The sequence below is a fragment of the Anopheles arabiensis genome, chromosome 2 (assembly GCF_016920715.1).
Source record: "Anopheles arabiensis isolate DONGOLA chromosome 2, AaraD3, whole genome shotgun sequence".
Classification (NCBI taxonomy): Eukaryota; Metazoa; Arthropoda; class Insecta; order Diptera; family Culicidae; genus Anopheles; species Anopheles arabiensis.
In genome coordinates, this window is record NC_053517.1 from 32876269 (window position 1) to 32903899 (window position 27631).

The 27631-nt window shown below is 45.7% G+C and overlaps 2 protein-coding genes across 6 annotated transcripts; both read right to left on the bottom strand.

Annotated features, from left to right (window-relative positions):
* Window positions 1–782: 782 nt before the first annotated feature.
* Window positions 783–27447, bottom strand: LOC120897414 (protein unc-13 homolog 4B). Of its 5 annotated transcripts, XM_040302305.1 has the most exons (13): window positions 27370–27447; window positions 25206–25597; window positions 19591–20281; window positions 18630–19423; window positions 8718–8985; window positions 5532–5872; window positions 4005–4212; window positions 3121–3938; window positions 2543–3056; window positions 1941–2474; window positions 1419–1867; window positions 1143–1336; window positions 783–1041 (listed from the first exon to the last, which is right to left on the bottom strand). In XM_040302305.1, the coding sequence occupies exons 2-13, from the start codon at window positions 25520–25522 to the stop codon at window positions 950–952; spliced, it is 5220 nt and encodes a 1739-aa protein (XP_040158239.1). In that variant the 5' UTR covers window positions 25523–25597; window positions 27370–27447; the 3' UTR covers window positions 783–949. The 5 variants fall into 5 exon arrangements, with proteins under 5 accessions (XP_040158239.1, XP_040158229.1, XP_040158256.1 ...); XM_040302295.1 differs by lacking the exon at window positions 27370–27447 and having other exon boundaries at window positions 25206–25711; XM_040302322.1 differs by lacking the exons at window positions 18630–19423; window positions 19591–20281; window positions 25206–25597; window positions 27370–27447 and adding exons at window positions 12376–12485; window positions 15322–15520.
* On the bottom strand, window positions 9134–11790 carry LOC120897447 (succinate-semialdehyde dehydrogenase [NADP(+)] GabD). The gene is made up of 2 exons (XM_040302369.1): window positions 10703–11790; window positions 9134–10606 (listed from the first exon to the last, which is right to left on the bottom strand). Exons 1-2 carry the CDS (start codon window positions 11036–11038, stop codon window positions 9371–9373), a joined length of 1572 nt encoding a protein of 523 aa, XP_040158303.1. The 5' UTR covers window positions 11039–11790; the 3' UTR covers window positions 9134–9370.
* Window positions 27448–27631: the final 184 nt, after the last annotated feature.

Consider the following 27631-nt stretch of genomic DNA (forward strand, 5'->3'; position numbering starts at 1 on the left):
TCTGCGTTTGCTCACAGAGGTTGAACAGAGTCTACTAATCAGAGGCGATTGTGAGTACTGCCACTTTAAGATACTATCAACCAACAACACTTTTTACGTCACATATTATTGAAAAGCTTGGAAAGGAGAAGTAGAACACGTTTGCTATACATGATTTCTCAAGTTTTATTTTATGTTTCCCATTTTTTTAAAATTTGTCCCACAATTTGCAGACTGTTTCTCAAAATTTGATGCATCATCAGAAATGCAGCAATGAGATTCCAATGTAATTTATGAGAACTATTTAAGATTATGAAGAAAGCAATAATTAAATCGTAGCAGAGATTGAAAACATATGGTTAAATCGGGAGATGAATTTAAAAAGAAATCGGAAAACATCAAATAATTGTAAAACAACCACGTACTCTTGGGAAACCCTGTACATTAAACGGACATATGTAATGGAAATGCCATTTGGTTATGTTGGGTATTTCCATATATACCGTTGAGACATTGCAGTTTGTAATAGTGATTTTCAGGCTACTATGTGATCTCACGCTGAACATCTTATTGGAATCTCCCATCAATCGATGTTACTATCGTCCAATTCCATCTCCTTTGGTCACGCGAATGTTCAGAATACTTCGAGCGATTTCAATAGTGTAAGCTCGATGTCAATTGAAGTCACGTATTAAACAACACGATCTAGAAAAAGAACCAAAGGAATATCCATCCTTGTAGATGTCAGTCAATCACGATCATAGTCATCATGGGTATTGATCAGAAATGTGTAATGCATTACCTTTTACATAAAATAGCGGTTCCAATAGAACACTACCACAGTTATATTTTCTTTGTTCTTCATCATTTCGAAACTATTACGTCAACAATTATAAATACGTGTTACAGCCCGCCTTCATTTCTGCGTAGGCCCTTCTGCAAACATCGAGCTCCCGGACCAAATGCTTCTTTACTGGCCCATCTTCTGCTTTAGCTTCTTGATAAACTCTTTGGCCTGTTTATCACCCTGCCGATATTCAAGCGCTCGCAGGCAGTCGATATCTACGGAACAGTTGTGAAGGAAAAAGGAAATGTGATGTAATGAAGCCTTCTTTCATAGAGGAAGATCAAGCTTGTTAATGCTCCTCTGCCCGTGATCTTACCCATCTTTTGTGGTCGCGTTAGGATGAGATGCTTCTGTTCGATTTTCCCCGCATCGCCCGATATGTCCGCTATGTCATTAAAGCTTAGATAACACTCGGCCAGATATTGGTTGGACATGCCGAACAGATCCTTATCCTTGATGCTGAACATGATCAGTGCGTTCGGAATGGCGCGCTGCTCGGGAGTAAAGGTTCTAACAGGAGGTAACAAAAGAATTTGTTGATTTTGACCAAAACTTTACAACCTCCTGAAACGGATCGAAACAACCAACTTACATCACAAACTTCTCATCGTACAGTGGGAACAGCGTTTTGCTCTGACACTGCGTTTTCGGCTTGGCCACGCCGACGAACCGCTCCTCGGGCAGGAAGTGGACGCGCACGAACGGATCGCAGGACCCGTTGCCGTCCATCGGCTTCAGATTGCGCGCGTTCACAATCTCCAGCTCGAGCACGTTCTCCTTGAAGAAGCACTGAACCGTAAGCATACCGTAGCCGGTGGCCGACGCATCGCTCTGGTTCTGCTCCTCTAGCCTATCTAAGTAATACTGATGGATGAGATCGGTCGTTTCGTACCCGTGCAGCTGCAGCAGGCGCTCGATGTGCGCGAGCGTCTCCTTGTCGGCGGCCGTTTCGGACTCTCGGTTTTCCGCCGTCTTGAAGTTAGCCACCATCAGGTGCAGCGTGTCGCGCAGGTTGGCAAAGAAGGAAGGGGGCCGTCGTTTCTGTTGTGCAAAAGAATTGGGCATTAGAATGGTTGGCAATGGTCAGCTCCAAAACCGAGCAGAATGCACTTACATCCAAGTTACTCTGGATGAGGTCGTACAGGATCGTCGTCAGCTCTGCCCAGATTGCGTCCAGTACGCGCTCGAAGTTGATCTCATTCAGCTCCGCGTTCAGCACGCTCAGCGATTCCTCCATGTACATCATCAGCCGATCGAGCGAGTTCGAGTCTTGCTGCAGGAGTTCCGCACCCTCTACGAGGAAGCGGCGCATTGCCGGAGCCATCTTGCGTGCCAGTTTCTCCACGAGATCGAGAATCTTGTTCTTTTCCGTATCGATCGCGTTATCCAGCACGGCTCGGAGCGTTTCCTTGCAACGATCCGCCTCGATGCTGCTCTGCACATCGCCCAACTTAGCCAGTATGTCATCTACGCCCAGTTCCGTCGCAAACGGCTTCAGACTCTGTCGGATGTAGTCGATGTTGTTGATGGCGAGGCACCACTCGCTCGTGACTTCAAACTTTTTCTCGTACACGTTCTCCACCACGCCGAGATTTTCAACGCGCGCCGACATCCGATCGGCGTAAAACACACAGCAGCGACAGATGTCCTGGGAAGGTGGAAACAACACATCAAATATACGTGCGTCACTTAATTCAGCCCACAAACGACACTTACATCCACAATTTTCGCCACAAATATGTACGCTCCCTCCACGTCGGGCCAGGCGAGCTGCTGCCAGAAGATTTTGATCTGATAGAAGATCGCCAGCGTATCGACGGCCGAGGACGAGTATTTTACCGTCTCGTCCACCGGCTGCAGCTTGTCCAGCTCGATCGCCTTATGGATGCGCATCAGCGCCTTGTACACCGCAATGTCCAGCCAGTGGGTGACGCCGGTCGTGAACCAGCGATGGTACTCGTCGATCGCGAAGTTACTCTCGCCAGGGCTGAGCGCCGTGCCGAGCGTGCAGAAGCGCTTCAGCACCAGGTACAGCTCGAACAGCGTCGTGCCCATGTTGATGTCCTCGTACTCGATGAACCCACTGTCACCGCCCCGGTGCGATGACGTCTCGGGCAGATCGATGCGCTTTAGCTTGCGGCAGATATCCTCCACCGTCGGTTTGATCAGCTCCGCCAGCTTCAACTCGTACGTAATGTACAGCTCCTTGGTGTATGGGAAATGCATAATTCTGAAAAGCAAACAAATGGCCGTTAGTACTTTTCGTCTCAATTCTCCAGCATTCCTGCACCTACTCTTGAAATGTTTTGTCGTAGTATTCGATGGACTTCTGTATGTCCGACCGGACAAGCTGAATGATTTTGATTAAATTCTGCAGCCGATCCTCGTCGGTGCCGGTCTGCAGAAAGTGCCCTTCCTTGATGCCGCCAAACCAATCCTCCGCCCCGGACACGACCGCACTGGCCAGCGCCTCGCGAATGTCCCAGTTCGGTTCGGTATCGTTTGACCGCCGGATCCATCCGTACATCTGCACCGGGAACAGATCCGTCCCTTCGGGCGGCTCCAGCAGCGCTACCTTCGCAATAATGTTCAGCACACTGTTCAGCGTCTTCAGCAGCAGCTTGTCGCCCGTATTCTTCTTGCGCAGCTTCCGGACGGCGGAAAAGCAGGACGGTAGCAGCTTCTTTGTCGCCTCCCAGAAGCTCTTCTGCTCCTCCTCCGACACGGCCAGCGTCTGTATCGGGCGGACCAGCTTCTCCAGCAGCGTGTCGAACAGCACGAACGACAGCGGATGGTCCTGGTGGATCGCCGCAAAGACGGACCACTGGATGAAGGCTTCCGTGGTGGAGGAGAGCCCACTCTGGGCGGAGTGTTGCGTCAGCACCGCCTCGCCCTGGATCGTGAACTTGCCCGACCACCAGTACGGCGTGACCTTGGACGATTCCAGCTCGTGCAGCAGCAGAATGCGCAACAGATGGCGATGCTCCTGGGCCGCCACCTGGCTGTTTTTCTCCGAGCTAAAGTTCAGTCTTATCCGGATCGTACCCTGGCGGCGCAGCTTGTTCTTCTTGTCCAGATTGTACCACATCAGCATGCCCGAGGCTGGAATTGACTGTGAACGAGAGGGCCGAGTGTGAATAATACAACGGATATCAGCACTGCAGCATTAAGCCATTACCTTCAACGGGATGCTGGTACGACCGATCAGTTCATTGTCGTGCTTGCCAGTCGATGCGGTCTGCGCTATCTCCTTCATCAGCTTGCGCAGTCCACGCACGCCCTTCACTTCGAACAGTTTGTTCATTTTCTCCTTCACCGTTTCGGCGGGATCAAAGTCCCACACCTCTACGATCAGATTGGCATCGTTTGCGTCCTCAGCAATTGGCCTGCGGGGAAGCGGATATAGGAAAATCTTAGGATTAGGATAGGAAAATCTAGTCTTAAGATTAGGATTGGGTAAATCTGATTCAGATTTGTTGAAGACTGAATCCTGAAGCTTTGAAATGTCATTGAAGTGAATCTCAGAAGGGCCATCGTCCTCTCCAATTGTGTGGTTTTATTAATTGTATTGTAAACTGTTGAACATATACCAAAGATAGTTTAAAATATATATTCTGTTTGTACGACACGTCGTCGTCTCACGTCTCAATTGTGCGAACACAACAAAATTCATGAATCTCCAAATATTCTTGAATTGAACCAAAGATTGATGAATCTCAAAAGATTCATGAATATCGAAAGATTTATGAATATCAAAAGATTCATATCTCTAGGGATTCATGAATCCCATGAGATTCATCTTCTTCTTCTTCTTTGGCTCAACAACCGATGTCGGTCAAGGCCTGCCTGTACCCACTTGTGGGCTTTGGCTTTCAGTGACTAATTGATCCATGAGATTCATACATCTCCAAAAATTCATAGAGCTTGAGCTTCTCATTATTCTTCTTTTGAAGCAACAACCTACATGGTCATGCTAGCCTATACAGGCTTTCGGAACTTCTTGGCAAGTCCACGCAGCCGGATAGTTTGTTTTGCTACGGGGAGACGATTTAAGATGTTGGGGATGTTGGTTGGTCGCACAAATTAACTATTTTGCAAATCATACATCTCTAAAGATTCATGAGTCTCTGGAGATATATGCATTTTAATGGATTTATTAATCTTTTAGATTCATAAATCTTTGTAGATACATCAATCTTTGAAGAGTCGATTCGAGATTCGAATCACTCATCACTGAAGATTGTTATGAATGAATCTCATCGAAAGAGTAATTAAACCAAACACTAATTAGTACAACTTCAATTTCACTTAAAACGATGACGTTGGATACGACTAGCAACACCCATCGCGAGAATGGGCGTAGACATCACACATTAAGATCTTCATATCTTCATAATACACTTATAATTTGATCTTTAAAAGTAACCTTGTTTCAATAAGAATCCCGTCTACTCCCGGATAGAAAACATTCCACTTTTCCATCGACTCAAAGTTGCTGTAAGATAATGTTCTCTTGTTGCACACCTTTGCAATGCCATTTCACTCGCCCTGACCCGCTTAATTCCGATGCCAACGGAGCGACCTTAAGCAGAGCATTGGTAGTAGTGAGCGTAACATTTCTCGGACTCAAAAATTCTCCAACGCAAGACAAACACGTATGGGAAAAACAGAAAAGATCACCAGCAAAAGATGCTCGATTACTTACAGCGAGAAGTGTTCCTCCCACACCGGGTTGAGCGTGCCCGCCTTTACCGACGTGTTGTAGCGATGGTTCGGATTGGACGCGATATACATCGTGACGAACGGGTCGGACAGACCGTTCGAATCTTTCGGCTCCAGATCCTTCGCCTCGACGATCTCGACGTTCAGCCGGAGCTGGGGCGCTTCCTTGTCGCGCGCTATCTGCAGTATCTCGTTGTGCTTCTCGTCCGACATCTTGAACGCTTCCTGTATGTAGGGGAAAAGGACGTCCACGTTGAGCTCCTCATCGTCGCAACCGATGTTGTGGATGTTCTCGAACAGGATCTCCTCGTACAGCTCCTCGATCTGGCCGGGGGGAAAAGGCGGGAAATTTGTTACACAAGGAGATAAACTAATGCACTAAACAAAAACCCTAAACACATTACGGTCATCGAATGGACGATCAGGCTGGCTTGCTGTTCGATCTCTTCCTTCCGCACACCCCGGAACGGATGGTACGGCAATCGACCGGGCCGGTTGGCCGTGGTCGTGCCGTACGGGTTCTCCGAAGCCCGCCGGGCAATGGTGGACCCGTAGTCACGCTCCTGCTGCCGCTGGACGGCCGGTTTTTCGCGTCGATCGAGCGAACGGAACGATTTCGTCAACCGCAGTGTACCGAACTTGATGTTGAACTTTTTGTTACCACTTAGACCGCCTCCGTGAAGGAGCCGCGGCAACGAGTAAGTGCTCATGGCTGGAAGTTAATTTCTTTGGCGTGTTTCTTCTAGCCGTCGTAGGTAGTTTGGGAAAAACGGGAAATAGTATCGTGCAAACTATCTGCCACACAACCGATCGATTACATAAAATGCTCCAAATTCGTTTGGTTTCTACTTCACACTCAACAAGACGCAACCATTTTCGTTGACCTCTAGCTTATCGATCGACGATCGTACGGGTTTTTCGAATTTCTAACTAAACCCGAGCGGCTATGTAACGTGTAATAAATTCAATTAAAACATTCCATCACACACACATACACATCTCACGCACGTTTCTGAGGTGATTTAAAAAAAACGCTACACCTTGCAATATTCTGTTTCGGTGGGTGGAATATAGGAGAATCCGCACACTTCAGCGTTAGCATATCCGTTTTGTCGGTGTGGTTTTTTTATGGTTGTGTTGCACAGACACACACACTCTAGCGAACCGTTCCCAAACCAGCCGGGGACCGCGAAATTTGAGTATTTTATTTTTACCTTCCCTCTATTCTACACCGCGAGCACAAGGCGCGAAATGATTCGTTCTATTTTCATAACACCCATGCAAGAACAAAAACGCCGATACCGATTGAACCGGGCCGGGTGTGATCATTTCCACCCCTTTTTTGCACTAGGAAGATCCAGCCATTAGCCTCTCAAACTTTTGCGCTTAGAGTAAGCGATTGAGCTAAGCCTTTTTGTGGTACTAATTCGAAAAAAACGGGTTCGTTGCTTCAATCACTTTCCACTGATAGCGCTACAATTAACGTTACATATAAACTAAACTCGAACTCTTGCGATCTCTTGTTTCACTGCTTCGACTGGGATGTTGCTGCTGCTGATGCTGCTGCAACTGAACACGCGAAACCGTTGATCCTGTTTACGTTTGCACGGTCACAGCAGCGACCGAACTAAAGCTAAATTAAATCGTCTACCCTCGTCAAACACTCGCTGGCCGCGCGCTGATGATGGCGCAAGAAGGAACGGAAGCAATGGTCACGCTTTGCGGCGACCCCTTCCGCCTGCTTCCGTGCCGGGTGAGGATGCACACTCTGTCGCGAAAATCCTCGTGCTCCGTTGGGAAGCTAGTAGGAACATAGCTTAGGGAAGGAGCGCGCGCGGTGAAAACATACTCAACCGGGTGTAAACCGGGCCAGTAGGTACGGTCGCGGCAAGGGAAAATACGCACGAGCGAAGAAAAATACAGTCGCGTTCGTGTAAAGTACGACGTTTGCAGTTCTTTGAACTAAAGTTTTCGTTTGAACTATTTTGAACTATTCCGATAGTATATTTAAATTGTGAGTATTTTGAGCGACTTTAATGTAATTTATTCGCTGAAGATTTAACTTCTAGGATCTTTCAAGAGATACGATTACACCTATGTTGAGCTTTTAGTTGTCCGTGACTGTCCGTACACGCACATTTCCGAACGGATGCGATTCGATTCGTCATTGACGAAGATATAAATAAGCCAAGCTGACCTGCGCGGAAATATCCCCTGTCTAATGGTACGGACGCGCGCGGCTCCATCAGCTAGTTACCCCGTGCACATCAACCGCTGGCGACGAATCCTGCCAAGAGCGGTGATTTGGAACATTGGCCCCGCCAAAAAAAAAAAAACCCTGCCAAACCCAGGCTGGCTTATGTTGGAGTAGGTTAGGTACGGCTGGCTAGCTGTAGAGAGTCTGCAAAGGAGCAACACCCTCAATGGGACACACAACGAATAGTTTGATCTTTCGATACACGCTTTACGATCGATTTGTTTGCTTTCTAAACATTGGAGTTGGCCTGAATGATCGATCAGTACTCTCTTTCTTGGCGAATGGTTTATTTATGGTATCAACGGTCATTAAAGCTGGTTGTAAATAAATAGTTATTGCGCAAGCAAGTGATTAAATCAACCTCATTTGTTGTATCTCATGCGTGGGATACACATTATTAAAGTTTTGAGACCTGCTAGACAAATGGTTTCGACTCATAAGTTTTGAGGTGTGAACATAAACCCGGTGCTTTCAGCCTAAGAACGTCTAGCATATGCGTGTGTATGCTTAACGAGCGTTCTATTATTACCAGCATAGTGCATAATTAATCTTCAGCTGAACTTGAAACTAGTTGACCGATCCCCAAACACGTCATTTCGGCATGCTCACTGCGCGAGACCTTGTGAAAATATCAAGGCAACTTCGGAGTAGCTGCTGCGCCCTGCAATCTCTACCGAAACGGGCGGCGGTGCTATCTAACTCGCTAGACAGAGCACGTGCTCGTATTTTTAGCACGGCCAACGGCCGGTCCAACCTGTACCTAACCTCACCGAAGCGAACACGGTACACAAACTTTAGTTAATATCTCGAACGCAACATGCCGTCGCCGTTCGTCCATTCGATGTCCATTCATACGCTCTCCCGCTTGCTACTGTAACGAGCTTTCTTGCATATATGTAAATCTATACTTACATTCCACCCGAACACATCCTCGATAAATTCTGCCTGCTTTTCCTGCTGGTCTTCGGAGTCGCTTTCGTCCAGCAGCGTTTCGGTGCCGCTGTCTTCCGCTTCCGCGACCGGTGGCAGCGTCGTTGGGTCGGCGCCCGATTCGGCTTCCGCCTCGTTCTCGTCCGGGAACGGTTCCAGCCGGGCGCGGACGCTTTCATCGTTTTGGATGGACTTTTGGCGCAGGATCGAGCCAAACTTCTCGAAGAAACTACCATCGAGATCTTGAATGCTGGGGATGGGAAATGGACAAAATCGATGAGTTTTCAGAACTAATTTCCCATTAGTAGCTAGAAAAGTTTAAGAAAAACATGTTACAATACACTTTCTCAACCTATCTCCAATGCAACAAAGCCTCAAGGCTACACAGGCTGTGCGCATACTCTTCATTAGATGTGATTTATTGTTTAAACAGTTTCGTTTACATATAGTATACAGTTATAACTTAATGCCTAATGCATTGGTAATTTCTTGTCCAAGCAAATGGAAGACGTACAATGGAGTTGCATGTTTCAGTGTGCGCAAGTTATGCATATAATGCTGCGGAATTATTCATTGCGTTGCAGATGACTAGTAGCACCTACCGTGCCTATTGCCTTATTATTAGCATATCCAGCTTACTGGAGATTGCCATAGCACAGATATTTGATGTAGACGTATTCATCGATCCCGTGGCGCGAGCCTTCGCGTCCAATTCCCGACTCCTTTATGCCGCCGAATGCAGCCTCCGTCGCCGAGATGAGTCCCTCGTTGATGCCGATCATGCCCGTCTCGAGCTGGCGCGCCACCCGGAACACCTGGTTCAGATCGTTCGAGAAGAAATAGCCGGCCAGTCCGCGCCGCGTGCCGTTAGCGATGGCCAGTGCTTCGGCTTCCGTCTTGAACCGTACCACCGACACGACCGGACCGAACACTTCCTCGTTGTACAGCAGCATGTTGTCGCGCAGATCCGTCACGACCGTTGGCTCGTAGTAGAGCGGACCCAGCTCGGGCAGTGTTTTGCCACCCGTGTGCACTTTGGCACCCTTGTCCTTCGCATCCTGCACGAACTGGTCCACCTTCTTCAGCTGGGCCTGATTGATGAGCGGACCAATCTGCACGCCATCCCGACTGCCATCGCCGATCGCCAGCTTGCGAATGCGCTCGATCAGCTTCGCCACGAACTCATCGTGCACCTCGTCCTGTATCAGGAACCGGTTCGCCGAAATGCACGTCTGGCCGCAGTTCCGGAACTTGGAGTTCATGGCCCCGGTCAGTGCTTTCTCCATGTCGGCCGACTTAAACACGATGAACGGTGCATTGCCGCCCAGCTCGAGTCCGATGCGCTTTACCCCGTCCGCGCACTGCCGGTACAGCAGCTTGCCGACCTCGGTCGAGCCGGTAAACGAAATGGCCGCCACCTTATCGCTACCGCACAGCAGCTGCCCAATTTCGGCCGCGTGCGTTCGGCTGCTCGTTATCACGTTGATAACACCCTTCGGAAATCCGGCCTCCTCAGCGAGCCGAGCCAACGCCAGCGCGGTCAGTGGCGTGTCTTCGGCCGGCTTTATAACCACCGTACAGCCCGCCGCAATGGCCGCGGCCGCTTTGCGCGTGATCATGGCGTGCGGAAAGTTCCAGGGCGTAATCAGGCCCGCCACACCGACCGGATTGCGCGTCATCATAATCTGCCTATTGGCGACCGGCGACGGGACGATCTCGCCGTAGATGCGGCGAGCCTCCTCCGCGAACCATTCGACGAACGAGTTACCGTACGCGACCTCCCCGAGCGATTCCACCAGCGGTTTGCCCGACTCGGCCGTCATGATGCTGGCAATCTCCTGCCGGTTCTTCTCCATCAGTGCGTGCCAGTTCTGAAACGGGGCAGGGAGGGAAAAACCAACTCTTATATCACGGCTGACCGGAGGGTGCGCTTAATTGAAGTTAATACCCTTCAATTGGTAGCAAACCTTCAACAGGGCGGCCCGCTCCTTGGCGGTGCTGTTATGCCATCGCGGTTCGTAGAACGCGTCGTACGCAGCATCGATGGCCAGCTGCACGTCATCCCGGGCCATGTCCGGTACCGCTCCCAGCACCGCACCGTTGGCAGGGTTCTGCACGTCGAAGGTGGCACCCGACCGGGCCCCAATCCAGCTGCCATTGACGTACGCCTGGCTCTGCTTTAGCGGATTGCTGTGCATTGTTCGCGTTGTGCAAGCCGTCACACTGTTGAAACTCAAACGCAATCCGGATCGACCGTAGTACCACTTGCCCGTGGAGCGCAGGAGCAAAACTGAACGAATCATTTTCACGACACGGTGACGAGGGGGTTTCGCGTTTTAATCGCAAGCGTTATCTAACGGCTATTATTTGGCGAACCGATAGTGAGAACAAAGTATGCCAATATTGACCGTTTGATTGATTAGAAGCACGAACGACGGGATGTCGTGCCCGAGATTCTTCTCGACTGTGAGCCGCCCTACACACACGCTCCCACTTGCAGCAACGAACCAAAACCAAAACAAATCCTCCCCAGTGCGAGCAGTGACAGCTCTCGTCGGATGGGTTTAGAGTGCAGAGTTGAAAAGTCGAGAAGGACGACATTCAAACAAAAATACGTTGCAAGCAGAAACGCGACTTTTCTTATAAGACGCATGCAGTATTTCCAAATAGGACAAACTTACATTAGGAATGGAATATGGTGGCTCATTTAAAACTGCTGCATACTTTAGTATAATTAATTACCTCTAAATCACCACAAATTAGATCGTAATTGAATAGCGCGAACTCGCCACAGTATCGTGCATCGTGATAAAGCAGACTCATTATGATTAGTAGATAGGAGCGTATGTTATTTCACGCTTTTATCTTGATCAACAGCACCGTACAGAATGTCTACCACATTGCAGCGTGGCAAGGCACATGTGACACACAAATACAACCTGCAGCGATTGTTACGTACGACGTATCAGGTTATCATCTGATCTCGCCGTTGAACTTGAGGCTGGTGGGCGAAACAGTTTGAAACGATCAAACTCCACCGGTACATTTGAGCACACCGGTACGGCACACACACACTCACACACACATTACGGAAATGATCAATTTACTTGGTATTTATCATATTCGTTTTCTTTTTTCTTCTTGAAATTGGAATTGAAAAACGGCTCGAGGAAATAGAAATATGATCGTTAGTAACTAAAGGCATAAAGGCGCATATGATGTAACATGCCTCCATGGGTAGAACGTTTAAAAACGTGTAAAAACAAACAAACTGAGCACGGCGCATGCCTTTTGCAAGCAAAACGGATGACACATACTGGCGCCCGAAGTCTAAACATTCTGTCAGAACATCGATTTCGTTCCATGAACTAGCGAGGTCTATCACGGCCGGAATGAGGTGTTTTGTGTAAAAGTTGGCTGCTTCTTTCAGTGCACTTTCCGCTAGTATTATTGGCAAATTTTGTTTCACGACTTTCCAGTTTTTTGTTTCACATTTAAAATGAGCACTCAATTTTCACACCGCAACAGAATGCGTCCCATTTGCATGGAATTTCCTTTTGGGTGGTGAATTTACACTAATGTGCTAATGTGCGAAGGGAAAGAAATACAGTTAACACGTTCCGGGTGCTCTTATACGTACATGGACTGATGCTCGGTCGGCGGTTTCTGCTTTTGCTCCTGAATCTTGTCGTAGAAACCTTTCCACATCGCTTCCTCGTCCATCTTGATGCTGCCAAGGATCGATGCGCACTGAGCAAAAGCAGAACGGGAGGGAGTTTGAAACTGCGGCACGTTAGAATCACTACTGGCAGGCACTGTTCTTGCTAGAGGCACACGCTGTTGCACAAACGCACCAAGCAAATGGGGAGCTACACACTAGGGCTCTGTTTTCGATCTGTTTGAATTTATCAAATCATTAGAGATGTTGGTGGGTTGTACGAGTATGTTTTCTACTGTTGTTTGCATTGAACGTTTCCGACAATATTTCGTACGTTATTATTATGAACTTGAACAACATTAACTGTTTGAATTATACCGCGTATTTTTTTCTTTTAAGATTGCTTTAATTAACGCGCTAGAGTTCGAACTATTGAATCTTTCAACATACATTGTGTACACAATAAATCATTTCCCATTATAAAACCGACCGGTACGCTTAGGAATGTGTGTGCCCTATAGAAAACATCGCCAACGCTTAGTGCGCCGCCACAATCGCCCGGCACAGAGACGTTGATTACAATTTTAAATTGGCAATACTATTCAACCGGAAAGCGACTAGGAAGTAAACCTGCCTCAACTTGTCCGCTGGCATTAAGCTGAGTCCAAGCCCCTGAGTGGCTTTATATGAACATCATGCGTACTGTTAACGCCTTTTTCGTTGGACTTGCGTACTGCAATAGGCATGTACGCTACAAAGCTTCCGAGGGAGACAAGTGAAGTGTCTGAAGCCGTCAAACACATCTAGAAATAATTTGTAACGGTTAGGAACTGCTAACAACAGCAAATAAAACTTCAACTCTACTAATCATATTTGATGATGATTTTAAGCGCCAACGTTTGCGTGCACCTCTCTACCCTGCGTGTCTGTGCCGCCAAGGTCTCCACCAAATCCGATGATTAAGATGCGAGAAGTGATCTCCATTGGATACTGAGGGGGGGGGGGCTATTACTAAGAGCCAGGGTTTACTCATATCCAAACAATGCGCCACTATAAATTGTTGGGCGCTTAGTAATACTTTACCAACCGGCACCGAGCAAGAGCGTAATCGCTAGCAAGGGTGATGTCACTTGGGTATCTGAGAGAATACCCAAACCAACATCCCACTGCATAATGCTTGGCCTTATAGGGAGGTAGACAACTAGAAAGAGAACTAAAAAAAAAACACGTTTCCTCATCTAAATTATCTTCCGTTGGGCCAACCTGCACTGAGGTGTGTTCGGGGGGAGACTGCACAACAACAAAAAAGTGGGCACGAGACAAACAAGGGCACGGTCATCGCAACACAATCAGAACGGTTTCCATTAGCACTTTGCCGGTTGACGTGCAATTCTAAAGCGTAACAACAGATAGAGAACAATACACGCAACAGTGCAGAAGAAAAATGTGAAAAAAAGTGATGGTGAGAAATAGTGAATATTCTATAAATTGTATACAACGCTAGGCTTTCTGTTGTGTCGGTTCTGTACGACTTAACAACATGCCCGTCATGGGTTCAAGCCCCGAATGGACCATGTAGGACTGACTATCCTGCTATGTGTAATCAGTAAGTCGCTGAAAGCCAATCCCACTAGTGATACAGGGCAAACCTTAATCGACAACGGTTGTTGTGCCAAAGAAGAAGAAGAAGAAGAAGAGGAAGTCTTTCTATAAACATATCAAACAAACCACTGCACTGCATCTATCATGCTGAACGCTTCGTAGGAAAACCGTTCCACCCTAACCTTGGCTTGAAAGTCGTATCGTCAAGCGAATGCCGGCCGCAAAACTTGGGCTTGATAAACTGTTGCCGGTACGGTTCGCTAGCTACGCGATGCCCCTTACTTTTGCGCCTGGACAGTCAACACAGCACGGGCGGTGCAGTAGGGACGGCTGGTTGTCGATCAGACTCGGGAGAGACAACAGCATCCATTGATGAAGCACATTGCAATCCGCCTTACCGGATGGGAAGGGTCAGGAAAGGGACGACGACCCACTTAAACAAGATCCGTTTGGTGTGGGATCACTGTAAGATCATTGAGTGCGCTGATCACTCACATCGATGTGTTCCAGATGACGGAAACATGTACATGATGAGTAAGATTGCTGCAATTTTGAAGTACCATTTACTGTCATTCTGATGTCATTCGCTATGCACTAATACACAAGATCTCTATTTCAGGAGTAGTGGTACTCGTTATACTAAACATTTGAAATAGTAATAGATTTTTAACTTTAGTTTAGGTAGGAAGTGTCTCTCTGAGTATGTCTGCATTTAACGAAATAAACGAAAAACTATTCAACTGTTTGGGAAACGATATCAGAATATACAGAACAATTTCTATCCAATCTTAAATTTCACATATAAGCTTTGCTCTCCAAAGCGAAACGTATATCGAAATATTGTCGGAAACGTATTTTACTTCAAAGGGTTTGTTTATGGCCATTTCGGCTGCCTTCCAGCCAACGCAAAACCGGCTTTAAGCGAACGGAACCGAAGGAAATAAAATCACATTTCAACGCCTGCGCAACGCGCCATCGCCGAAAAATTCAAGATTTTGTCTTCACACTTGTTGGTTCCCACCCGGTTCGTGCTGCACCATTCGCCAAAAATGTTGACGAAGCTCAACGCTGACGTAAGCAGCACTACACGATCGGCAACGGATGCTGTCCTATATATTGTTTTTGTTTGCTACTGCTTGACACACATACACTTTTTGTAGCTTTCACCAGTCACTTTAACCGGCTGTTTAAGAACTGTTTAACACTAACAGCCAAGGTGATCTTCAGGGGGTGATTCGTCGTTCGTTGTTGAAAAAACCCCTCAACGCAGGGGTAAGCATCAACAAAGTTCACTCGGGGCGCACATTCACGTAGTGCATTGCTCACCTTACACGTAGACGCGAATTTTCGGGTAAACGGTTCACGCAAACACTCAACCACGATCACAATTTGACGAAAAACAGACACTTGACGGGGGGAGCAAACGATCAACAATTCTAGACAGGGCAGGCGCAACGAACCAACCAACCAGTCAGCTGCTCACTCAACCGCTCTGTCGGATGCAACAACATCTACTGAATGTGACGCCGATCGCAACGCCCGTCCGGAAGGTTGTTTAGCGACGTCGGCGTTCTCCTCACACACACACAGCCATCCCCGGCCGTTGGAAACCGGGTAGTAGTAGACGTGATTGTGATGTGTTTCGCTCGCTGGCACCCCGGGGAGAAAAAACCCTCCGCGACACGATCACGAAGGAAAGAGACGGCCACGATCGCGTAGGGTTCAGTGGGGATGCCCCATCGCATCCAAGGGTTGTGTGTGCGTGTGTAGTAAACGGAGTGTAATGCGCGTGTGTAATGTTTAATTCAATTGTTTCGCTTTCGGCTAGCGATCATAGGGTTTGTTTTGTTTACAAACGAACCGCAACCGATCGCACCTAATGCCCAGGTGACGCAGTTAGAGCTGTCACAGCGATCGTTTGAAAATGGTTAGACGCCGTTCCAATGCAGAATTCGTAGTTCGGGCAATTATTTACCAAAACCTTTTGAATTTAAACATTCTCTCAACCTGCACCTGCATACGATATCGTCCACTGCAACGGTAATAAAGGAACAACACAGAGCCGCGCCAGCGTGTCTAATGCGCCGATGGCGGCATCATTTCAATTACCTAAATTATCTTTCCTACCCGACTGGAGTTACCTGAAGTGAATTGTAAAAATGGTTGTCTTTTGAACTTAAAACACCAAAAAAACTCACTTCATTCGCCTCACGAGGCCATGCTTCGCAAACACACCTATACTCACATCTGAGGTACGCCGGTTACGAAAGGGCCTGAGAGAAACAATCACGTAAAGGGCGGGCGAGACCTTTGTTGAGCTGCGTGTTAGGAAAGGTAAATTTTTGGAGGCTATTTTTTCACATGAACGCCGCACGCCGCGTTCCATGCGCTAAAGGGTCGGACAGTGCGCCACAAAAGGCAAACCGCTGATCGCTCGCAGGAAGCTTCGGACGAGCGAGCTTTGAAACCCTCGATCAGAATCAATGCTTGCGCTTCGACACGCGGGTTGTTGCTTATTATGGGTAATAGGGCTCATTGGCTTGGTGAAACCACACCATTTAAAAAGGATAACGGATAACGGATAAAACGGCGTGACTCATTTTGAATTTTAATTTAAAATTGTTATTGTACTCTATATGTCCTGGTATATGATTAAAAATGAAGTTATCTATAAAAAAGAAATTTTAAACAATGATCATAAAACTATCATACGTTCCAAATAAAATATTATTATCATGTCTTGTTGGAATATAACTTGGACAATCTGAGTTTCATAGTAAATTTGTGAATTAATAAATATTTAAATTCCTGAATAAACGAATGTGGTCCATTTAATAATTAACATAAAACAGACCTTGGAGCGGAGATCTGATCTTGGAAATATCACATCAAATGCGATCAAAGAGACGAATGAGGCCAATAGGCTCGATGTTTCTATTTTTAAAAAACATGAAATGTGATCATATTTCCTTCAACCATTCGCACGTCATCGATCGAAGGGTTAAGCTAAAAGCTTTTACTGGTAGATGTGAAGCCGCACTAGCGCAACTCCAAACGCAACCCACGTCAACAGCCAACCTGTGCGGATTGCCGGCAAGGTCGTGTACCTGCGGTTGCCCAACGTAAGCAGAGGGAAATCCACGCGGAAACTACAACGCCAACCTGACCATACCAGCCGGTGTTGCATGTTGCGTGTGAATGTGGTAGTGATCGCGAATTGAGGGAGGAGGGAGAAACTACAACAAGTGAGGCAGTGACGGCGCTCGCGCTGTTTGCACACTTAGTGACGTCACGAAACATGCTTAGCTCGTACAGTATGTTGCCGATGTTGAGTGGATGATTTGCTTTATGGTATATTTTTTGCATACTAACATTTCCACTTCAAATTCATATAAATCTGCTCAAGAGCTGACTATAATCTATACGTAAGCAACCAACAAAAATGCAATAAATTTCTCCTTTAAGTTTAATTAGTTTGGATCAAATTTACGAAATGATTTCTATAATAAGATTATGATGCATATATACTTTTTCACTTGATCGCTTGATCGCGTTGCTAGTGCCTGCTGACTGTACAAGTGTGCAACACATTTCCTCACACGTACGAAGCAACATATGATTAGCTTTCTTTACGCATAAATATAACAAATAAAACTGAAAACATAAATGAACCAAATGTTTACATTTACGATCATCTTACTTTCGATTTTAAGCTTCCCTCACTCACAAGACACCACTTTACCCCCGCACTGTTGTACAGTTCGGGTTTGAATTTACCAACAATTACCGATTGGCAACAACACGAACATGGTGCGATTGCAGTGTTTGTGTTAAAAAAACGTCTTCAAACGTAAACAAAGAGATCCACCCAGACGGTAAGCTATTGGATTCGTTTTCCGGCTAGGCTAACTTTTCGCCAGAAGACGCTCAAATTTTTCGAGGTCACATGAAAGATGCACATGGTTAGCGTTGAAAGTCTATAATTGGATGTGTTACTGTTACTGTTGTTGTGGTTGATTCGCCATTTTTTAAAGCGATCATCAACACGCTATAAGAATGTTTCGAACGTACGGACACAGTTCAAGATATGAGACAGACATTCATGGCGTTGATTCATTGTTGCTACTAGGTGAAATGTAATGCTATAAATTCCACAAACTTCTTTCTCTCCCAGTTTCTGCATTCCGATGTGCAAGAGCAACCAATTCTACAGCAAAATAGTATTCGAAGAGATTTAGTGATGATATTAATACATTAGAATTCGTTGTAGAACGTTTAGCCAAAGATGAACCGATACAGAGTATTACATTTTCACTCTGTTTCATTAGACACTTCTTTAATACTTCATAGACTTTGATCGTGATCAAAAACTGATCGTCTGCATCTTTTAATGTCACTTTACTTTTGCCTATTCCCAATAGATGACACCACTAGCACTATTACTAGTACTATTTGTGCTATCGCACAGTTCACTTTCTCTTCACAATATTGACAGATGACAGGTTTTTCAAAACATTGCAATACCTTGAATACTTCAATCTTTAAGGATACAAACATTACTTGCCTTATCCAGTCTTCTTTGAAAAAACACTCAGTTAAACGCGAAACTCTCTACCTAACTCAACGGTACTAACCTGCCATCCTTGCCTTTGGTAGGCTTCCCCTGCTTGGAGCGTATTTTGCGCAGCATCCCCAGGCTAAAGTACTTCTGCCAGGCGCTCTCCTCCTCGTCGTCGTACTTGTACGTGAAGAAACTACCACCGCCGCTCGTCAGAAAGGTGTTGGTCCGCCGGGCCCGTCCGTTCTTACCAGCCCGTCCGAATAGCCTGTCCGACCAAAGCGACCGACTGTCCGCCGGTTTGGACGATCCGTTCCGTAGCCGTGCCGACTGTTGGCCGACCTCGTTTAGGCAGTTTTCACTTTTGCTCCACCGACCGGCCCCGTTGGACGCTCGATTGCCAATGCTGAACAGATTATGTATGCTTCCGCTCCAACGCCCAAAAGTGCTCGTCGGAGGGGCTAATGAATTCGACTGCGTCTGTGCCGGTTTTTGATCGCTTGAGTTATTTTCGGCACGCTGCTTTGCGCCTAGTTTGATCGGCTGCTGCCGGCTGGAGTGCGGTCCGGCCACAGGGATTTTCGCGACTTCGATCGTCGGTACAACTCGATCCGTAGTCCCGTTCCTGCGCGTCCTCGATTGTTTGCGATTTTCAGACGGCGATTGTTCGTCCACTATCGGCAAGTGGTCCAAGCTGCTCCGGTACATGATCGAGTTGGAGTCGATGGCGTTCAGCATGGTGGAGCTGCCGGTATCGAAGCTGCGCCGCTCGTACTGCTCCAGCTGGTTCGCTACCTCGGAGTAGTAGCTGAGCGTTCTATAGCTTTGCTCACTCTCGTCACCGTACCCCGGTGACTCGGACGGCCAATTCTGTCATGAGCGGAGGGAGAGGGAGAGAGAGGACCAGAAGAAATACATCAAAACAAAATGACGATAATAATGACGAGCGCGGATGTCCTTGCGGGGAAGCGCAGCGTGGCGTTACGGTCACTCCACGCAATGCAGAAGCACTCACATGTGACCTCCGACCGACTTACCTTGAAGTGTTCCGGTGGCATCGTTTGGCGTTTGTTGTAGAATGGCGTGTACATTTTGTAGTTGAGTGGATTGCGCGCATCACTGTTGATGCCGAGCACGAGGCAGGAGGACTGTGCGGCTACCGATTCCTGACAGGACTCGCGCAACGTGGCTCGCTCGGTGGCAACGCCATGCCTTCGCCTCGGTACCACGGGTCGCACCCGGTTTTCATCTCCCTCCAAAATGGCCGTATTGATCCCGTTTGCAATCTGCAAGTTGAGGGTTACATTGCCGTATGCGCCTGTTCTTCGTCGCTGAGGTACTCTTGGTTTGGCGCGTTCTACCGTACCGGGATCGTACTCGATCGCGTTCGGAATCGAAACTTCCGATTGGGACAGTGACGGGCTGCAGTCTTGTGAGTCGCTGTGGCTTACGATGTACGAACTATGACGAAAGGCAGCATCGGCACTGGGTCCATTTTGTAGCTCCGACGTTGCAAAGAGATTGTTCTTTCTAAACAACGCCTGCGAGGGTAGGGGAGCCGTGCCGACGCGCGAATGGCGCCGCTGGCGTATGGGATGATGGGTGCGGCGAAACGTCGACAGGGACACATCGTCCGGCTCGTCTTCCATGAAGGGTATTTGATTAACGATTACGTTGGTCTGGTAGATGGGATTCGTTGGATGACAACAGCTGGAACAATGGTCGAAGCTGGCGGGAGAAAGATAAAGAGCATTAGCTTAATCATACCGGAAGTCTGGTGGGTCATAGTATTTGATGTTTAGGACCTAACAGATAACCTAAACTTTAGGTATTTTGTAATGTTAGAATGTTACAGGATTGGTTCCAACAACTTTATGCTCACGTGTTTTCCACGTTTATCAAACAGAAAAGCTGTTATCTAGTACATTGGATTAGAAAATGTACTACGTAACTGGTTGTTTTTTAAGGTTGATTAGAAGTGAGTAATTATGATTAAGATTCATGAATCTAAATGAATCGTTAAAGTGGATAAAATAGTATCAATTCTAAAAAATAAATATTTATTATTGTCACTAATTTGTAAATATTAGTATATGTCTAAATATTTTGAAATATCTGAAGAGTAACGAATCTCTAGAGTTTTGTAAAGTTCTGGAGATTTATGATTCTTTAAATTGTTTGAAAATTAATGTGCATACCCGGTTTGAATCGATCTCGTAATACTCCGTTGACTCTTTAGAAATTTAAGAATCTCTAGATACTCATACATCTTTCCATGAATCTATAGATATTCATGAATCTTTAAAAGCTCATGAATCTTTAGAAGCACATGAATCTTTAGAGATTAGAGAATCGTTAGAAATTCATTAATTTCCAGAGATTAATTAATTGTATGAGAATCGATTCGCGATTCAAATCAATCGCCTTAAAGATTCATATAAACGAATCTTTACAAAAGATTGATGAAAAAAAACCGGTCTCGTGCTACAATCGTCAACTCGTACGACTTAACAACATGCCCGTCATGAGATTAAGCCCCGAATGAACCGAGTCCCCATACGTAGGACTGACTATCCTGCTATGGATCATCAATAAGCCAATGAAAGCCAAGTCCATCAGTGGTGTACCAGGTAGGCCTTGTTGTGTTGTTGTGGCCAACTTCTAGCCTAACCTGTTCAGCTCACTTCGAGATAACTTCTTCTATTTGACGTAACGTCCTACTGGAACATGCCGGCATTTAGGCTTTTTAGACGTATTCAGTACCACGTAGCCGGATAGTCAAGTCCTTGCTACGAGGGCACGGTCCATTCTAAGCTTGAACCCATGACGGGCATGTTATTAAGTCGTTAGAGTTTCAGACTGTACCACAAGGACCCCCCTCGAGATCACTTCAAATATTTGATTACAAAGATCATTGTTCAACAACCTTGTTCATACATTACATAAAACATGTTTGAAAATGTTCAAAAACTGTTGTAATGAAACCATCACGCGATACAGCATGTTCCAAGCGCACATTTGCCAACAGTTTGCAGGTACAATGACCCGAAAACGTTGCTTTTATATTACCCTTTACCGCTTGAAGGACAGTTGTTGCTTCTTATCAAAGCGCGAACCAAGACACATCACAATCCAACAAACACGTAAAACCGTTTCGATATGTCAACGGAACAACTGAAAGCATGGCGCACGTGTGATTCACCAAGAATTGCTACATAGTGGGGTACATGCTTTCGGTACGCATCTAGCATGTGCAGTCACAGATGTGTGGAAATGGGTTGAAGCTGTTATTCGCCAGCACAACTGTAGTTGGATGTATGGATAAAATGATAAAATGTATGCTGTGCTGTGTTCTAGTTGTTCCCCTTTCACAATGCTGCCGATTGGACTCTCCAATCTACATAAAGTCCAATTAGCGCGATTTTGCATGTTCTATTGATGTATGAGGGATTCCCCTCAGCGGCTGACATCGCAGGCGGTCAGAAACAGAGAAATACTTAATTCACACAGATAAAAACTAAATATTCTTAACCATTCTCTTTCTGAGTCATACTATTTGTTAAAACGATAAAGTTGGTTCTACCACTTCTTTTTTGTACAAACAACGATTTAAAAGGTATTTTAAACTTCGTTATTCACTTACGTTCCAATCACATTTTGCTGCGAATGCGAATAATTCAATCGAACGGAATAAACACAAAAGAGAGAGAGAGAGAGAAAAAAAAACAAATGTTCTACAAACACTACCGGAACGAATACGATCACACTTTCCGACACGGATGGCCAGACGACTTTACAACCTGTCACTTCGTACGAACGCCAATGCAGAACTGCGGAATACATTTTCACTGGCAGCACCGTTGCCTGCCGTACTTTTGCAGACATTTTCAAGTGAATGAACAAAACAGAAGGGTGCCGCCGATACGTAGGTGCGTACCAAGCACCGCCAGCATTTTTCCGGCAATGTGTAGGGGTGGTCGTGGTGGTGCTATGTAGTGTTAGATCGAAACGGTGTGAGCGATAAAATGAACTACCCTCCTCACCGAAACGTCAAGGGACAAGTTCAATGACAAACACAACGGGCCAAGACGTGGTTCGTTTCTGTTTTATGTTGATTGTATGCCTACAAGCATGAATCAGCAGTTGGATAGTAATTAGACAACGTGTGAAAATAACATAATCGAAGAAAGATGCACAGCAAAAATGGCATAAATAATGTTTTTAATGCTCGAGTAGTGAGCTTTATACATAGTATAGCTGTCAAATGTACTGTATAGCAATTATTCCGTCTTTGATTCAAAGCCAAAATGAACAGAAACCATACTAAAAAACATAAACAAAATTACTAACCTAATTCTGGACATGACATGATATGAGTCTGAACATTTGGGGGTTTTACGATTGTTGCATCAACTAATATCCTTGAGATTCATCGAAACTTCATCGAAGAAGAAAATGATGATAGCAATTATACAACATTAATTTAAGCCTTTAAAAATCATCACTGGCCGCTTTATAGACTCCCAAGGGTCGTATTTGTCCCGCTGGTTGCAGTTTAAAGACCTATGGTATCCTCTATGGGCACACATGTCTCGATTTTTTGGACCATCTTGTTAGCCTGATTATCCGGTTAAATAGTACTAATAATTTTAGAAATGCTATAAAGACCGATATGGCCATGTAGTTCGTTTCATCTTAGCGGTATTGGGTGGGGGAGTCTGGGGGTGAATAAAATTCTACTTTTTATTCTTAAATAAATCATTAAGATATTTTAAGTTTATGTCATTTTTTTTTGTTTTCTCCATCACACACTACACGACATGATGCTTTCGATCAGTGAAGATTATTAAGGACTTATTCTTTGACCTAGAATCGTATGTCCATTTTTTCGTTCACAGTTTACATTTACTCATACCAGATAAGTTTGGTTACGGTTGCCCTAAATCGAACATTTAATCGTTCTTATGCAATGCTCCAGAATAATGCTAAATTTGAGGCTGACTGGATGATTCTTTAAACCTCGTATATCGCCTCAAAATATCGACACACAAATAACAAATGCTGCATTTTCACAACGCTAATTACTAATAACGATAGCTCATAATATTAGCACTATATCGGCAAATATTCGCAAGCTATGAGGCCTTTTTTTAAGGAAAAGAGTCTTCCAGCTTCTAATAGGCCTCATACAATTACGCCATTTTAAAGTGCTTGGATTTTCAAGATTTTTAAGATGTCGGTCTGATTTTTCAGAAGGGTAGCTAAAGAGTACCCTCAACAATTAAGTGAAGAAAGTGGCATTCCGAGTGGTATACATGGATTCCAAATCATCCAGCAAGCCTCAAAGTCAGAAAATGGGTGAAAATATAGGAAAATATGAGTTCGACTTAAGGGAGCCGCCAGCAAGCAAGAACTAATACACATGCCACATGCCATCTTTGCGGATACTTTCCCAAAAACAGCCACTATAAGTAACTTACTTCACACTTTGTCAATCGAACTATTGAGACTGAATGGTGAAATCATCTTCCTCGGAAGTCTCGTAATCTACAATCTACTTCAGTTACATTCAAATAGCTGCCAAAGTTCTGCGCGGCCCGGATTGATAGGCTTCGCGGGCCATATGTTTGACATCTCTGCATCTCTCTCTCTCTCTAAACGTAAAAAATATTACTCGTTGTGTAATTATATTAAATCCTAGAGTTAATACTATTCTGCTAGACCAGGGGTCTCCCAACTACGGCCCGCGGGCCGCATGCGGCCCTCAAGAGCTTATAATGCGGCCCACGATGACTTTGCCAGAGTTAATATAAATATTACGTTATTATGACTTTTTCAAATAAAAATGTATTTTTTACTTTTCTTAGACAAAAATCAAGCTTTAGTAACACGAAACTGTACAAGTATTAGTATTTTGTTACTTTACTTTAGTTTTGTATTTTACTTTAGTATTTTGTTGTAAAAACGAGATTTAAACGTTCACTCATCAGTTAAAGGTAGCGTCAAATGGCCCCCAACATAGTTATTTTTGAAGCAATGTGGCCCGCAAGCTGAAAAGTTTGGAGGCCCCTGTGTTAGACCAACCAACCGGGCATTTTCATAGATAATGTTTTAAAACACAATTATTTTTGTGACTTATGGCCGTAAAAACATATCAGCAAACAAACATGTTTTGATTAATTTAACGAAATTTACTGTTGAGCTTAATTGAAAGTATTGCTAAAGCTGATATTGTATATAAAATAATAGTTTATAGCTAAATTTAGAATCTGACTGGTTTCTGTGCCTAAACTGACACTTTAGAAACAAAAATGAGAAAGACTGTTAGAATGTATTGCATTAGTTTAAATCAATTATGTTTGATGCTTTGAGATGAAAAAACAATAACCTTTTCTATGATTTTCTACACAAAACCAGTATGATGCTGTCCCATTTTACCAGATACCAGTAGATTTGTTTATCTCTACGCAACGTAATATTACCACCTAAGTTAAAAACACTGCATACGTACTGTACGTTTCATATGTTTTGAACGTAGTTATACATCATGTACTTGCAATGCATAGTTCTGCACCCGCCATGCGCTTTGTTTACATGCATGCTGCAACCCTTCTGTCTAGCTCCTCATTCTCCACAGGTGAGCCCCACTTACCTGTTGCGATGGAAATCGTATCGATGATGCCCACTGTCCGGCAGCAGGTCATCGCACTGCACTGATTTATCTTCATACTGACGCTCCTCCAGACTGACCGGGATATCACCGCCCGCCACATCCACACCACAGCACGGCACAGATCCAGCCTTATGCACTTTCGCCGATTTCACCCCCATTAGCCCCAGGCCCGGCTTCAGCCAAGGAGGTGCACTAATTTTGCGCAAACCTTTCTTCTTCACTTTCATCTCACTTTGGACATCCTGTGCGACACCCGTTCTTGCCGCCATGATGTCTTGTTCTTTGGCGGTCTGCATTCTCGGTTCACTATCACGGCAAAGCTCACATTACCACCACTGAATTTGGAACGTACTGTTTGGCGTTTGGCAAAACTAGAACCAGAGAAAGAGAGAGAAAATGCGAATGAACTTGTTTACTGACTTGTCAAAAGACCTGCAAAATCGATTTCTGCACTGTCCAATGCTTGCTAGGATCGGTGCCGGCGTCCTGGCAGGGATGACCTATCATCCTGCACTGACAGCGAAACCGCAAAGACAACCCATAAAACCCGGCACACACGCAGGCACACAAACGACCCGGTTTCTTCAATTTGTTTTAGTTTTTTTTTTCGCTGGCAACTATCGACGCGAGGAAAATGGAACTTTATGTAATGGGAAAATACCAGAACTAACGACAGCAAGGGGGGGTTCATCGGAACGACAGAACGGGTAGACAGATAGCTCCAAAGGTTGGCTATCATCCAAACACCCGCACACACCCACCAAGAACCCGCACACGGAGTAGAATCGGCATCGAGGGAATGAGTCATCGCGATTCGATTCCGAGGACGATAAAGTAAGAAATTTGCCATACGCAACAGAATGCGATCGATTTTCCACTGCCCGTTTTCTTTCCCGCCAAACTGCCGCCCGTATCTGGAGGCAGGTAGTAAGTATCAAGGTTGTTTCTGGGCGAGTTAGTCACGCAAATGATATTAACCTTATTGTGGCGTTCGATCGAACTGATGCACTGTTTTGCACATGACGCACTATGTCACAACTTTCTTCTATTCTTATTGCACTATCACTTACAATTCATCTTCACAAAATTGCACACAATTCACACATTACACCGAGCACCACTTCAAATTAACTGTACTGCATCATACACCACAAACCCGTATGCACTGGCGTTGCTCGTCGCTTGATGCCACCTATCCCGAATTATGCCACATAAACTACAGTCCATGGAGCGGGGTGCGGCCAGAATCAACCCAACAACCAACACAGGAGGCACAGTTAATCACATTCACCTGTATTAAAACGCGCGCGATGAGGCACGAATTTTACGCGATCACAATGGACGGTGGACCGCGCGGCAACGTGGTCGCCTACTTGGACCGTCCCGGTGATTGCAATTACTACTACACTATCTTGGACGCGGGAACGCGCCACCATGCGCGCCGCGTTTGGGAGGTTTTATTTATTTACATTCTGTTGTAACACACAGCGTGGCAGATATCTCAATGTGTAATCTTAGTGAAACTGAGCCATGTTTATTGTAGGCATACAGAACACACACACTGAGTGGGGCAATTTTTTCGCGCAGCCTTGACACGTCCGAAGAGATTGGGACTCCGCGGCAGATAGAACACGATACAGTTAGTAGGGAACACTGCTTGTTGCGGTTTCTCACACTTTCTTTTCATTGGATTGGCTCTTCAAAGTGCTGCAGTAACGCATGCTGCTACCTTTGAAGTTTGAATTGCAGCAATTGACAGGAAAGGTTAAACACTTAGTTTTCATTTCTAAAAGGTTGTCATAATCAAACTGGTGGAATTTCCGTTTATATAAACACACCCAAACAACAAAAACACTATGATTTGTCGTTTATCTCCCACCGTGACTGGGAGATACGATCACAAAGAAACTACACCGGAGACGTATGCCGGCACACAGGAACTGGTGGAATCTTCCCATCTGGAGTAATCGGTACAAGATGACACATCTTTACTATCCCCCGGGATGGGCACAAATTCGCGCGAATATCTTCATGGTTCCCGAAACCCTTCCCTCGTTGTGCCAATTAATCGCAACGCAGATGAACTGTTAATTGACTAATGGTGCACAGACAGTCCGTGGGTCGCAAACACACTCACACTTACACTCAGGCTGCGGCCCGGGAGCGACAATCCACATGTTGGCCACCAGCCAGCCGACCAAACTGCACTGGAGCACTGAACGCGCGTTCTGAATCGAATGGACTTGTTTGTTCCGATGGACACCGCCACCGGCCGCCCGCGACGAGAAGCGAGAGGGTCAGCGGAATCAGAACGGCAACATAACATACAACATGTGTGTGTGTGTGTGTGTGTATCTGTGGGGGGCAAAGTTACGGGCATGCCCACCACGCCAGACTTCCGTCGC